General features: G+C 53.6%; 5 protein-coding genes across 5 annotated transcripts; 2 read left to right on the top strand and 3 right to left on the bottom strand.

Moving 5' to 3' along the window:
• Positions 1-107: 107 nt before the first annotated feature.
• On the top strand, positions 108-4290 carry BU26DRAFT_23502 (uncharacterized protein). Its single transcript, XM_033820931.1, has 6 exons — positions 108-742; positions 791-858; positions 906-1076; positions 1137-1161; positions 1213-1797; positions 1845-4290. The coding sequence occupies exons 1-6, from the start codon at positions 309-311 to the stop codon at positions 4123-4125; spliced, it is 3564 nt and encodes a 1187-aa protein (XP_033691517.1). The 5' UTR covers positions 108-308; the 3' UTR covers positions 4126-4290.
• A 687-nt stretch (positions 4291-4977) lies between these two features.
• Positions 4978-6095, top strand: BU26DRAFT_412594 (NmrA-like family protein-like protein; the record flags this gene model as incomplete). The annotated part of the gene is made up of 3 exons (XM_033822979.1): positions 4978-5011; positions 5106-5467; positions 5544-6095. 3 exons carry the CDS (start codon positions 4978-4980, stop codon positions 6093-6095), a joined length of 948 nt encoding a protein of 315 aa, XP_033691516.1.
• A 153-nt stretch (positions 6096-6248) lies between these two features.
• Positions 6249-7304, bottom strand: BU26DRAFT_557956 (glycoside hydrolase family 5 protein; the record flags this gene model as incomplete). Its single annotated transcript, XM_033832513.1, has 2 exons — positions 6249-7018; positions 7073-7304. The coding sequence occupies 2 exons, from the start codon at positions 7302-7304 to the stop codon at positions 6249-6251; spliced, it is 1002 nt and encodes a 333-aa protein (XP_033691515.1).
• Positions 7305-8567: 1263 nt separating this feature from the next.
• Positions 8568-11531, bottom strand: BU26DRAFT_23550 (uncharacterized protein). Its single transcript, XM_033820936.1, has 5 exons — positions 10973-11531; positions 10704-10906; positions 10395-10654; positions 9424-10344; positions 8568-9372 (listed from the first exon to the last, which is right to left on the bottom strand). The coding sequence occupies exons 1-5, from the start codon at positions 11241-11243 to the stop codon at positions 8655-8657; spliced, it is 2373 nt and encodes a 790-aa protein (XP_033691514.1). The 5' UTR covers positions 11244-11531; the 3' UTR covers positions 8568-8654.
• A 59-nt stretch (positions 11532-11590) lies between these two features.
• On the bottom strand, positions 11591-12310 carry BU26DRAFT_557954 (21 kDa subunit of NADH dehydrogenase; the record flags this gene model as incomplete). The annotated part of the gene is made up of 3 exons (XM_033832512.1): positions 11591-11615; positions 11676-12175; positions 12278-12310. 3 exons carry the CDS (start codon positions 12308-12310, stop codon positions 11591-11593), a joined length of 558 nt encoding a protein of 185 aa, XP_033691513.1.
• Between the last annotated feature and the right edge of the window lie 551 nt (positions 12311-12861).

The following is a 12861-nucleotide window of genomic DNA, read 5'->3' as shown; positions in this document are numbered from 1 at the left end:
CTCAAGTCAACACCCGGAAGAAAGCGTCAGTAGACTCTTCAGGCGAGATTTGATAAATGGTCGATGCGGTAGATCAGATCAGCCATTGAGTGATATACTCACGTGACACTCTCAGGTGCAAGCGAGATATGGCGCTTTTCCTCCAACGCAATTGGCTACAAATTATTGAAGCACCTCCGACCTTTATCACGCTATGAGAGCACGATCCCCTTTAGAACTCGGCTATTTAGCTGTGGTGACCTGCTCGTCATGAACGTTTTGATTCTCTTTCCGCCAGCCTTGTTTCAACTGCCCGACAACTCGTTGCTATGTCCGGCCTCGAGGTCGCGAGCGCCGTAGCGGGATTTATCTCGCTAGGGATTGAGTCCTGCAAGCTCCTCATAGAATTCTACTCTTCGTGGTCTTCCTTCCGCGAGGACATGAAGGACCTCGTGAACGATTTGAAACACTTCGAGCGCGTGCAGGCACTTTTCCGTACCATATGCGAGGACGGCACGTTCCAAGGCGATCTCTCGGTCGACGTGGAAGAGGAGATCAAGCTCTTTGGAGAGGCGATAAAGAAACTGCAACAGAAGCTTGATAAGATCAAAGCGTCGGATGTTCCCAAAACAGCTCTGGAGAAGGCAATGTGGCGTGGGAGAAGACTACGGTACCCGTTCCTGGAGAGTACGATCCAGAAGTTGCGTGAGACTGTGGAGCGCGCGGTTGACCACTTTCGCGAGTACATTGCCATCTCAACTCAGTAAGAGCGGCGACTGCCTCCTGCCTTCGTCACTGATTGTGGCATTAGGCGATACTCGTCCTCTGCCAATCAGTCATTAATCGATGTACTCAAGGCCCTCAATGAGTCCCAATTAGGTAGGAGAACTTGGTTTTCTACTTTGACCATGCTTACGGCGTCTTAGACTTAAAGTTTGAGAAAGTATTCGCAGCAATACCTGCACCACTAGATCAAAAGAAGCTTCGTGCATGCCGCGAGAGTCGAACAGCTGGAACTGGCCAATGGATTTTGCAAAGTGAATCCTATGAATCATGGAAAGATGGTGCCATTGACAAAGTTTGGCTCTCCGGATTGCGTACGTTCATTATCCTTTCCTTCAGAGTGAATCATTGTACTAATAGGAATGAATGTGTAGCTGGCTGCGGCAAATCAGTTCTCTGGTACGCAAAGCATGAGCTCTCAACTATCCCTCTCATTCTCACGTAATTCAGCTCCGTGATTATCGATGACCTTGAAAGCTCGCTTCCTGATGCTGAGCATATCGTAATATATCACTTCTTTGACTATACGGACCCAGCAACTGGCCGACTAATGTCCCTTATTACCGCCATCCTCCACCGGATTTGCTGCCGACTAGGCAAAAAATCGACCACGACAATCCTAGATAATCTGCTTCAAAAGCTGGAACGAAACTACTGGCAATATCAGCCGACCACGGAAGACCTCGAAGATGCTGCTGAAGTTGCGTTCCGAATGGCATCGGCCTATCATCTACACCTAGTTGTCGATGGCCTCGATGAGTGCGAAGAACTGAATGCGGTGCTGGAGTGGCTTACGAACTCATGGGAGATCGATGGGAAAGTAATGTGGTTTTTGACGAGCCGCCCAGATCCCGTCATCGAATCGTCAATGAAACCCTGTGCTCGTATTTTGGCCGCCGACCTTACCGGTATCTCGCACGATCTCCGGCTCTTTCTCCAGCAACAGATGGGAGCCGAGCCTATGTTGAAGGATGTTAGCTTCGGTTCGAAGTCAAAAATTGAAGAAACGGTTCTTCTGCGGTCCGATGGAGTCCTGTACGCATCCTCTCGGTAGCAAGCCTTATGTTACTGATCAAAGGCAGTTTCCGCTACGCTTCGTGTGCACTTCAAAGACTCAAGGACTGTTTCGACGAAGACGAGATCGAAGAAGAACTCGATTCTCTGCCCCGCGGAATCAATGGGATATACGATGATGCCCTTTCTCAGATCACCGAAAAACACCAGATCAAGGCGGCTACACTTTTGAAATGGTTACTTGTCTCTATGAGACCGCTCCGCATGGAAGAAGTGGTAGACTGCCTTCTCGTCGATGAACGAGATGGAAGACTGGTTGTCAACTCCAGGAAGCGCACCAGCCACGCTGCCCTCTTCCGGCTATGCCCGCTGCTCATTAGCACCTATGATACGTTCTTCTGGGATCCCAAGGACGAGACCCAGTTCCGAACAACCGTATTTCACTTGGCTCACGCATCAGTCAAGGAATACCTGTTCCGCGACTGGCTCACAGTTCCCTCGACGCCCCTTTTTCGCACGACCGAGGCCGCGTGCCAAGACCTCGTCGCCGAGACTCGTGCACTATTTCTTCTTGAGCAGGCTAAGCCGAGAAGTGAACGTCGGTTGCGGCCAAAGAACTTCCAGCTTTTGACCTTAAATCTCGCCCCCATTGGCGACAGCTCACGGTACACAGGCAAAGCTGAGGCTCGGGTGGATCTCGTATCTGAGGATGTCTACGACACATTCCCTATTCTTGCATATGCAGCAAAATATTGGCCTCTTCATGTTCAGAAATGTTCAGAATGCATCCAGGCTCGCGATGAGATGCCACTGGAGCTACCTTCCGTGATGGAGCTGCTGACGTCGGAAGAGTTGATGACCAATTCATGGGAACTGTACCATCAGAGGACTCCCGAGTATTCGATCTACAATTGGCGCCGGAACCAGCACCTCAAGAGTGAACAACAAGGATCAGGACATGTTTCCAGCTTCAAAACACGTAAGGAAGAATGCGTCCGCGACCTTCCGAGCAATGTCGTTGTCGATGTTCCGTCACTCTATGCTGCGGTGTTCTTTCGTCTGCGCCCCGTCGTTCGGTGGCTACTAGATAAAGGTCTAGTCTACGATGGCTCACGACGACGACTTCCATCGGCTCTACAACTCGCGATCATCAGAGGCTTTCCCGAAATTGCAAAGGATCTGGTGGAGGCTGGCTCTGACGTTAATGAAAAGATCGGGGCCGGATACAATCATTCATCTCCGATTCAGGCCGCGATTGCGTCCGATGACGCAGAAATGCTTCGATATCTATGCGCCCGGGTCCCCGGGGGAGATATACTCCAAACACTGTCGGGAAACGCCATGGCCCTGGCGATCTCGGAGGGTACCGAAATTGTCGTGGAGTCCATTCTAAACATTTTACCTGCCGACTCTGTAGAAAGCTGGGTGCACGATGCAATAGAGCTTTCGCTGTGTCGGACCGGTACGAAGGACAAGACCATCAAAGTTCTGCTGGATAAGGCCGAAGCACTCTATACCAAGAGCGATGCGAAGGGCATTATATCACCCTCCGCTGTTATGTTTGCTGCACGAAGACCATCCATTCTGGAGAGGTGCCCGCCCATGTCTCCTGTACTGGACGATGTCTCTCTAAACACTGCCCTATTGGGACTCGGGACCAGCTTTTTCTTCGGGGAGCAGCTGTTTAGGCTCACTCGAGGTATACTACAGAAAGCCCGTCCCGGAAATTTCATCTGGTCAGCAACTATCGGACAGTTTGTTCTATTGCGTCAGCCAAAATCTCTATTCCTCCTTCTAGCTAGAACAGACCTACCAGAGCCCGAATTAGAGATATTCGCAGATAAAGCCTGGGGATCCGGACTGCAATTCCCAGGTCTTATTGGCTTCGATTACAACACGCCCCGGATCACAAAGCTCCTCGTCGACTCCATCCATGCTGTTCCAACTGACCGCACTCTGGACTGTTACCTTGCAGATTGGATGATCGCTCGACATGCCGGGACTAAGCCTCCGATTTTGGTCCTGGACCCGCCGATCGCGATACATTGGTCTGCGTTCAACGAATGGAACCATGACCCCGGTACCCCAGAGAATAACCTACAGCCATGGGGTGAAATTATCATTTCAGTCGAGCAATTGAAGGGCCGATCCGATGATGGAATGCTTAATGTAACGGTAAAATCGCTTGAAGAGGTGGAGAGGGAAAGCACAGTGGAACTTCTCAACAACCGAGAGACTCGGTCAGTTGCCTCTTCGGGCAGTTATCTCTTTCCTTGGTACGGGGGCATTCCTGCTTCATGCAATTCACTAGAGGGTGCCTTGTACAAGGGACCCTGGGAGGCTCCTTAGTTCTCGCGTGAATTCAAGGTGGAGTTGGTACGGTCCATACAGCATGGGATGGGTGTGTTGTCAAAACAACATGCATACGTCGGAGTATTTCCTTTTGGTTCGCCTCAAACTTATCAACTGTCATCCCATACATCAAGGCGATAACACCGCGCGACGGTATATCAGGGCTGATACCAAGGCTTCTTCTACCCACTCCACTGTCGTGGACTTCTGTGGCGTTTTTTGTGTCCGGTAACCCAGTATTAACTCCGGCTTATCGAACTCTATGGGAAGTACATGTCTCGCATCTCCACGTTTCCCGTTAGTTTAAAGTGTTTTTAATCTCCCCTATGCACATTATTTCATATATTCTCTTTGAACCGGTCGCTACGAGTCCCATCAGGTTCACCAGGAGCATACCGCATGCTTCAAGTCAGAAGTATCGTCTGATCTTCTATTCTGTAGGACATGAAGACGTGCTAAAAGTCCTTCAAACCACTACACACTCGCGCGGGATGTGCTTTGAAATAGAGTCATTCCTCCCGTGACGCTCTCCCCGCTTAACCCCGTCAAACTCCGCCGCGAGTCATGTTCTTCGCGATGCATGACGCCATACCCAAACGACGACAGTTCAGTGCCACAGTGCTAACGAAAGGGCGCTAAACACCCGAATTTGATAAAGGCGTTTGTAGTTTGTGTTCTTGATTCGTCGGGTCCCGAGTGCCTACTCGGCTCGGATATGTCGCAAACGGACCTCTGAGCGGGTGTGGTCATCCGCTGGGCGCGGGCCGATCCTGAGATAAAATGGGTCAGTTCGCAGCTTGTTGATTCTATCAAAGGTACGGAAGTTTTGGGCAGGTTGAAGCAGACAAGATGGTCAAAGTAGCTGTTGCTGGTGGCACTGGAAGTACGTTGTCCATGATCTTTCCGCTCCACCGCCCAGGCCACCTCGAAACCCTTTTCCCAACCTCCATCAGAAGACTCTCATTAACAGCCTATAGATGTCGCAACCAACGTCCTCCATACCGCCATCCAATCCGGCAAACATTCCTTCACGATCTTCACGCGCGGCGCTCCTCCAAAAGAAGCGACGCCCGGAGTAGAGTACAAAACCGTGGACTACCATGACCGCGCCTCGCTCACAGAAGCTCTTCGTGGCTTCAACGTCTGTCTAAGCTTCGTGATCGTGCATCTCGACAAAGACTGCACAGCGCAGAAGAATCTTATCCACGCGTGCATCGACGCCGGCGTGAAAAGATTCGCGCCAAGCGAGTGGGCGATCAGGAACGGAAGTGGAGTCGCGCACTACGAGAACAAGGACAAGATCGCAGAATATCTCGCTGAGCTGAATAAGGAGAAGAAGGTAAGTAAGACGCCGAAAAATAGCATTACGAAGCATCACACCTCCAAAATTTGCTTCAGTACTGACATCCAACCAGGTCCTCGAATACTGCCTCTTCCAGCCCAGCATCTTGATGGACTACTTCGCGCATCCCTATTCGCAAACCCCCTCGCTCTTCACCTGGCCCTTCTTCGTCGACTTCGAAAGCCGGCACGCCATCGTCCTCGACGACGGCAACCAGCCCCTCGTCCTTACAGCCGCAGCCGACATCTCCAACGTCTTCGCTCTCGCGCTCGATGACGATCGGCGGTGGCCAGTAGAAGGCGGCATGCAGGGCGATCGCACAACCATCATCGAGCTAATTGCGCTCGGCAAGAGACTCCGCGGCGGCGACTGGACGATCGAGCACGTCAAGAGCGAGGATATTGAGAACTGGGAGCTCAAGACGAAGTGGGTGCCGCAGATGACGCATCCGGTTATTCCGCTGGCGGAGCGGGAGAAGTTTAGTAAGGAGTTTGTTTGTATGTTTTTTATGGGGGTGCAGAGGGGTGCGTGGGATGTGGGCGGGGAGTGGAATAAGCGGTTTCCGGAGTATAATTTCACGGGGTTGGAGGAGTATATGCGGAGGGCGTGGGAGGGGAAAGATTGATAGCTTGGTTGCTGCCTTGGAGGACGGACTGGAGTGCGAGCGGACGGTTGGATGAGGTCTGAGAGTGCTCGTCGGTCTAGCGAATCCATTCATCAAAGTATATACAAAAGAAGCGAAGTCTTCCCATCACCCTTCCGTCTCCATGCCACTCCCTTAAACAAAGTAGCTCTTAATCTCCGGCAGCACGACGGTGTACGCCGTACCGCTCGGCGGCTCCATGCTGTACATATAGTCGCCCCACCAGGGACCCGCAGCCCACCACAACGCGCCAGTCCAAACATCAGAGTTCTGACCCATGTAGCTCAAGCCATCCTTAAGCGCGTTAATACACTGCGTGTTGTTGCCCGCCGCAAACTCTCCGATCAATCCCTGCTTCTTGTTGTCCTTGAGCCATTGGGTCGCGGCCTTGAGACGTTCGCTGAAGATGGTAGCGCTCACGCATTCGGCGTGCGTGCCAGACCCGTCCGTGTCGAGATACTGGTGCATTTGGTAGATGAGTTTGTCCTGCGGATCCTTGAGGTTGATGAGCGATGCGGCGTTGCCGGACGACACCCACGTCCACGCGCCGGACCAGCTGTTCCCCTCGGGAGTGATGTACTGCGATGTAGCACCGGCAGCGCGCACGCCATCAATAGCGGCTTGGTTGAGGTCGAAGACGAGCTGCTGGTCCATATCGTGGTACTCGTTGTTGGTGTCGAAGACAACGAGCTCGTTGTCCTTGTACTGCTCAGCAACGTTCTGCCACCAGGTTTTAAAGCCCGCCGTGTCGGTGATGATCTCGCCGAGGAAGCGGCCGTAGTTGTGCGGCTGGATCATGGCGTAGGCGCCTTTACCGGTTATGTAAGTGATTTGCTGCGTGAGGTTGCCGAGGTAGAGTGGGTCCAAGGGTGCGGTCAGGCTGCCGGGGGTGAGGCGCTCCATGACTGTGTGGACAGGTCAGTTTTTGGTTGCTGGTAGAGAGGAGGCGGCGAGCTTACGGAAGTTCAGACGGAACATGTTCATGCCTTGCTGCATGAATGTGTCGATAGTGTTGAGGTCGTACCAGATATACTCCTTGCCGTAGACACCCGTGAAATTCTTCTCGCCGAACTCAGCGCCCGACTCATTGATACCGAAGAACTTGAGTTTGCGCGTCTGACGCTTGTCCGCTGGAGCAGCGAAAGCAGCTGAGGCCAGAGCGGCCGCAGCCAAAATCTTCTCAAAGAGCATGATGCTGAATTCAATTCAATCCCACCTGCTGAAAACAAAGATCGTCGAGGAAGTCGTGTTCCAACTGCCCTACGGCCATGCTCCGGCACTAGGAAACACCATCTTTATACAAGCTCAAGCATAGCTCTAGCGCCTCATTTGCACCCCAGCAATACGGACCGCGCGCTCCGTGTCTCGAAGGAACTAGAACCTGCTCATCACCGGGTTTTCATCAAAACGCTTGCCAGATCGAGGGTCGCCAATCTGCGCCGTTTGAGCCGCGGCGGAGAATAAATTACTTCTCCAAATTAAAGGTCCCGCTTAGGTAACCTGAGTGGTGGGGAATCGGCGCTGCCATTGCGGGGTGGACCGGGATCGCGATTCGTGGGATTGAGAAACTAGGAAGAAACAACGTGTTTGAAACGCAGGACTGGTGATGTCGTGGCAAAAAGCCTCGGGACGAAATCCCAGTAGTGCGAGCGCAGAATGGGGCATTTCTTTAGCCCAATCAGACCCCCGGGTTGCATATTAAGGGACGCTACTCAACGCCCTTTCGAAGCTTCTCTGCATATTCGTCGCATATTGCGTCTGCCCACGGTGCTTCTAGAAAGCTGCTCGAAGTGGCACAAGCGCTTCATCTACACGAATCTTTACCCGGTTTCCGGAGCTCGGTCCGCGCATGCTGAGACTGATATCGCGCTCCGTGGCGAAAGCGGAAATTCTTTAGCGCGTGCCTAGAGAAGCTTGTGTCATCGTGCACGCTTGATTGAAATGGAAGGCTTGCGTTGGGCTATGGGGATTCTCAGGGACTACGGGAAGGAATAACCGTATCCTCCGTACTGCATTCGACGTGCGGAGGAAGACTTTGGCGCTGCTTGCACCTTCGTAGGTCGACCAAGTCGCTGGCCTGATACTGCTGGTACTGCTGGTACTGCTAACACCCAAGAGAATATTAGTGGAATGATTAGGAGACGGCAAGAGGGTGGAACGTACTAGTACGTGGCCTGATGTTGACCTTTGCACCTTGACATGTGATAACTTCACATTTGGGCGAAAGAGAGCGAGCCATGACCAAATCCATCACATCATTTCCTATCAGACGTAGTTGGCCTCGCCACTCGAAAAAGACCTCGAAGACAATCCGACTCCCGCAAGTATAGGCTGTGAAAATGGACTCTCTCAACCGTGATCCCTTCATTACGACCGAGGTTCGTATCCTTGCACCACCCCCTCGTCAAAGCACCAAGCAAGCTCATAAAAGCTCCATCTCAGAAAGAAAAGGACATAAATCTTCAAGCAGTTGGCAGAAGGCAGTTGGCAGAACAAAAACAAAAAAGAAAGCATTGGATATACTCACCGTGTAAAGGTCGATCACCTCCTCACGCTGCGTCGTCCAGTGCTGGAAAAGGAATCCCTCGACGGGGTCGTGAACGAAATTCCCGGAATGTGCGCTTGCGAGTGGTGACTACTCCGCACGCCCACACGCTCCAGATTATCCCATTGTGGTCTCGACCGAGCCGGTGACCGACTAGAGACAATCGACGGCATCGTAGGCGGAAGCCGCCCAGCCCGCGATTGCGAAGAACGACCGAAAGACGGGAAAGGGATCGCAGACTGAGAATGTATCGAGGCTTTGCGAGAATAGGGCCTGTTGAAAGAACCATACGCGCTGTCGTTGAGAAATGGAGACCGCCCGGGCTCTGGCCTCGTAATGTAACCACGCGAGTCGATATTTCGGGCCAGATAGTGTCGTGGAGTTGCCATGTACTCCGTAGCCCTACGCTCGACTCTATACTCAATAGGCTCATTCCTCTCATTCAGAGGCGAATTCATGAACGAGAGTCCATTCAGACCGCGCGGTTCATGCCAGTCTCCCTGGGGTTCCGTGGCCCTCGGCCTTGGAAATCGATAAGCTCCGCAGTGATTGTGACTATCCTCTCGTTCAGCGACTCCGGGCCGTGAAAACACTTGTGAATTGCGATTGCTGCTCTTGAAGAAAGGACTTACAACATTATCCACCTCTTCCACGGGTCGATGGAACCGTGCGGGTGCCGGGGTAACCGGGTTAATCGAGACGCTGTTATGGGCTCTGGTGAAGTTATCAGTTGGATTAGACCGAAGATGACCAGGATGGGCGTACAGTGATGAAGGAGCATTGTCAGGCGACTGATGGAGAAATGCGTAGCCCCTGTTCCGCCGCTTTGCCCCATTAGTTTCAACATGGCTCTGCTGAGCGTCTGCAATCTGCCTGTGCTGGTGAGTTGATGGATGTTGGCTGTCAATGCTCCCACGCGGATCCTGGAGCCCCAAGTCAAGGCCGGTCTCTCGCGATAACCCGTCCATCAGACGTATATACGAGCGCTCAGTGGGTAGACCACTGGACCCCTGCGGAGTCATCTTGACAGGGGACTGCGACCGAAATGTGAATTCCGCGTTCTCGTTTCGCATTCCCACGCCGGGGAGCAGTTGATACTCCTGAGAAGCAGTCGGTTGCCGCGGGCACTCCACCGGCAACGCGCCTGACATGTACGGTGTCTCCTGCCGGTAGCCATGGCGGGTCGGAGGTCGTTCGCGATCACTGCTAGGCTGGGTGGGCGCATCGACGGCTTCCCAATGACCATCATCATACATCTGCACGTCAGGGTCAGAGGCATGGTTACTAAATGGCGCGGGTGACGCTCGGCCGCTCGAGAACTTCTTCCGTAAAGTCGGGATGATCTTGCGCATTGACTTCATTCGTGACAATGGCTTGGTGGGCGGTGGCATCAAGTCTCGACTCGTCGGAGGCGCGTGGGCATTGTGCCCCTGTAGGGGCGACTCCACCCTCTGGCGCTTCAACGGACGTTGCTCCTGCGGGCTGGATGATACGCCGGCACCCTCTGTGTAACCTGCCGTGCGGCTCGGAGTCGTCTTTTGTAGCCGCGTCTCTGGGAAGCCTGAGGAATCTGCCATGAACTTGCCATTCTCGTCGAGAGGGAAAGGCTCTTTCTGGTTAGGAATGGGCTCCAGCGCCATCTGGAAGCCAAGCGTAGCGAGACGCTTTCGCATCAGGTCGTTTTGCCTAAGCTAGGTCAGCATCGCCCGAGCAGGAAACGAGGAAGGGAGGCGTACTCAACCAACGTGGGCAGGAGCCGCAGGTAGTGCTCAATCGCCGGTAACCTCGCCTGAAATCTCTCAAGCTTCTGCGCATCCTGCTCGAATTGTCGCAATCGTTCAACGTCTTGCTCCAGCGACAGCACTTTGGCGTGTTCTCTAGATGCCAAGTCCTCCGCGTTGCATAGCTTGTTCTGCAAAACGGCGACGCCTTTCTCAACCTGACGAAGAGTGGTCGTTATGCTCTTGCTGTACCGAATCAATGCGACGTACTGGAACTGGAGGAAGTTAGCAACGCGCGCTTGGATTGGGTGACGTCGAGCATACTCGGAAAGCCTCCATTTCCTTGCTAGCCCCGTCCAGCTTCATCGGCGGCGTAGAGAACCAGTGTTTAGAGATCGCAGGGTCGTATTGACCCTCTTTGAAGCCGCGGACCGAGTAAAGCTCGCGCGGGTGGTCTTCGCCTTTCTCCTTTGCGCAAACCGGGCAAGGAGCCCGAGGACGTGTCCCGGCGGGATGAAAGGGCGGGCCTAGCGGGGCCAGACTGTCAGTTGCGTGCTCAGGCTGTGGCTTTCGCTGTGTGCGAGCGAACTTACCGCCGCCTTCCATGTGCTTGGTGCAGATGACATGACCACAGCTGGAAACATAGAGCCTTGTAACAAGGCGTTCCTTTGGGTTGATGCCGTCGGAAAGGCCCTGGACTGTCTCGTCGCGGCCGTCATAGACCTCGGAGAACGTATTCGCGCAAACGGAGCAGCTAAAGATGCAATCGAGGGGGTTGACGACCTCATCGCCGGGATGTGCCTTCGAAGAGGAGCCCATGCGAGCGAGTTTTGCCAGGCGCGTGGACTTGAGGAAGGAGGCCATGATGGTGGCGGCGAGGGACGAGGTGGAGGTATCCGCGACAAAGGTGGAAATCACGACCCAGGGTGCCAAGACGTCGCGACTGCCGCTCGGGCAACTGCCGCAGATCTGCCTCAACCGGTGCAGTGAAAGTGAAAGTGAAAGATGGGGACGAAATCATCTCCAGATAATCTGGCCAGCGCGAAGCGCCGATTGCACAAGCGAAGAGAGCCCGGCCGGAACAGAGGAGGCAGAGAGTGCATATCGAAAGGTCACATAAGAGACAAAACAGAACATAGTGAAGGAAACACCGGTGGTCATATTTACAGTACCTGTATGGCATCTATCGATATCCGCCTCCCTCAAGTTCGTCAAACAAAGTTTCGGCAAGGGTACCTATCGCGTGTTAGCACCCTGTTCAACGCTCATCGCATCAAAGGTTGGGGGATATCGTACTCTGAAGTATAACTCTGCTCGCCGACCAGATTGTACCTCTTCATCCCCTCCACGCCGCTCGCATTCAGCCCACTCGGTAGTGGTGGCATGCCACCGGGTCCCAGCACATCCTTCGCCAGCCCTGTGTTCCTCTCAAATGCCACACTCAACCCCTTCGCACCATCTTCCTGTGCCGCAACTAGCTGCTTCGTCCCTGCCTCGCCAATCAGCTCCTGCTTCGGCGCGGCCGCGCTTCCCACTTCCAGCAGCGCTACGGCGTCAGCTTGGGTCACAGTCGATAGCTGCGGGTATCGGCGTCGCACATCGCGCTTCCAGTACGGATTTTCTGCAAGGTCGGCAGCGGGTACCGTAACAGGGTCGTCGTAGGTCGCTGGGTCGACGGCGCCCGGCGGCGGGTTGCGGAATTGAGGGTTCATCGGCACACCGGAGGAGCGGCTGGGGTCAAGGGCGAACACCCTGTTGATGAAGCCATAAATACCCTTCGGCTGGACGGTATATTTCTGCACAGGAGCATATCAGCAAGGCGTAGTGGGAGCTTTGCGTAGTCGTGAGGGAGGGTGGACGGGCTCGTGGAATGATGAGAGCTACCGTGTCGTACGTACCGAGAAGCGCGTCGGGATGTTCTTGGCCGCCATATTGAGCAGCCCGTTTGCGAGCCCGCAATTGATGAGTGTAGAGGGGTCAATGGGCGGGGGTACGTGGTCGTAGTGATCTGTGTCGGATCGTGAAGCTTGGTGAGGTGAGGTTGAAGCTGCGGGCGCCAAGCCGGGGGCTCTGCTATTAGTCAGCTCCTGAATTCCTCTCAGATTCCTCTCTACACCATCACGTACTCTGCTTCAGCCTCTATAGAAACGCGTCCTCTTTCGCTTCTTGTAGCTAACATCTGCTCTATTTGAAGGTTAAAGCTGCAACTCCGAATCACCTCGTCATGTCGGCTCCAGCGGAGAAGCAATCCCATGCTACTCAGAACACGGGTGATATGGCTACGCTCGTTACCTTCATTCATTATCAAGCACTTAATTTTATCATAAAGAACCTCGTTGCAAGGTTTCCAGTCCAGACTAAAGCTACTATACCGATACAGTCTAGCGATGATCCAACCTCAAGAGCCGCCCAGTGTCTCGCCGTTCAACCCGATCCCCTAACAACGCTCAAGCGTGGTCCACAGCTTACAAAACCGACCATA

This window comes from Trematosphaeria pertusa (assembly GCF_010094035.1).
Source record: "Trematosphaeria pertusa strain CBS 122368 unplaced genomic scaffold BU26scaffold_1, whole genome shotgun sequence".
Taxonomy (NCBI): Eukaryota; Fungi; Ascomycota; class Dothideomycetes; order Pleosporales; family Trematosphaeriaceae; genus Trematosphaeria; species Trematosphaeria pertusa.
Note: the sequence above shows the minus strand (reverse complement) of the source record. Positions and strands in the feature narration are given on the sequence as shown.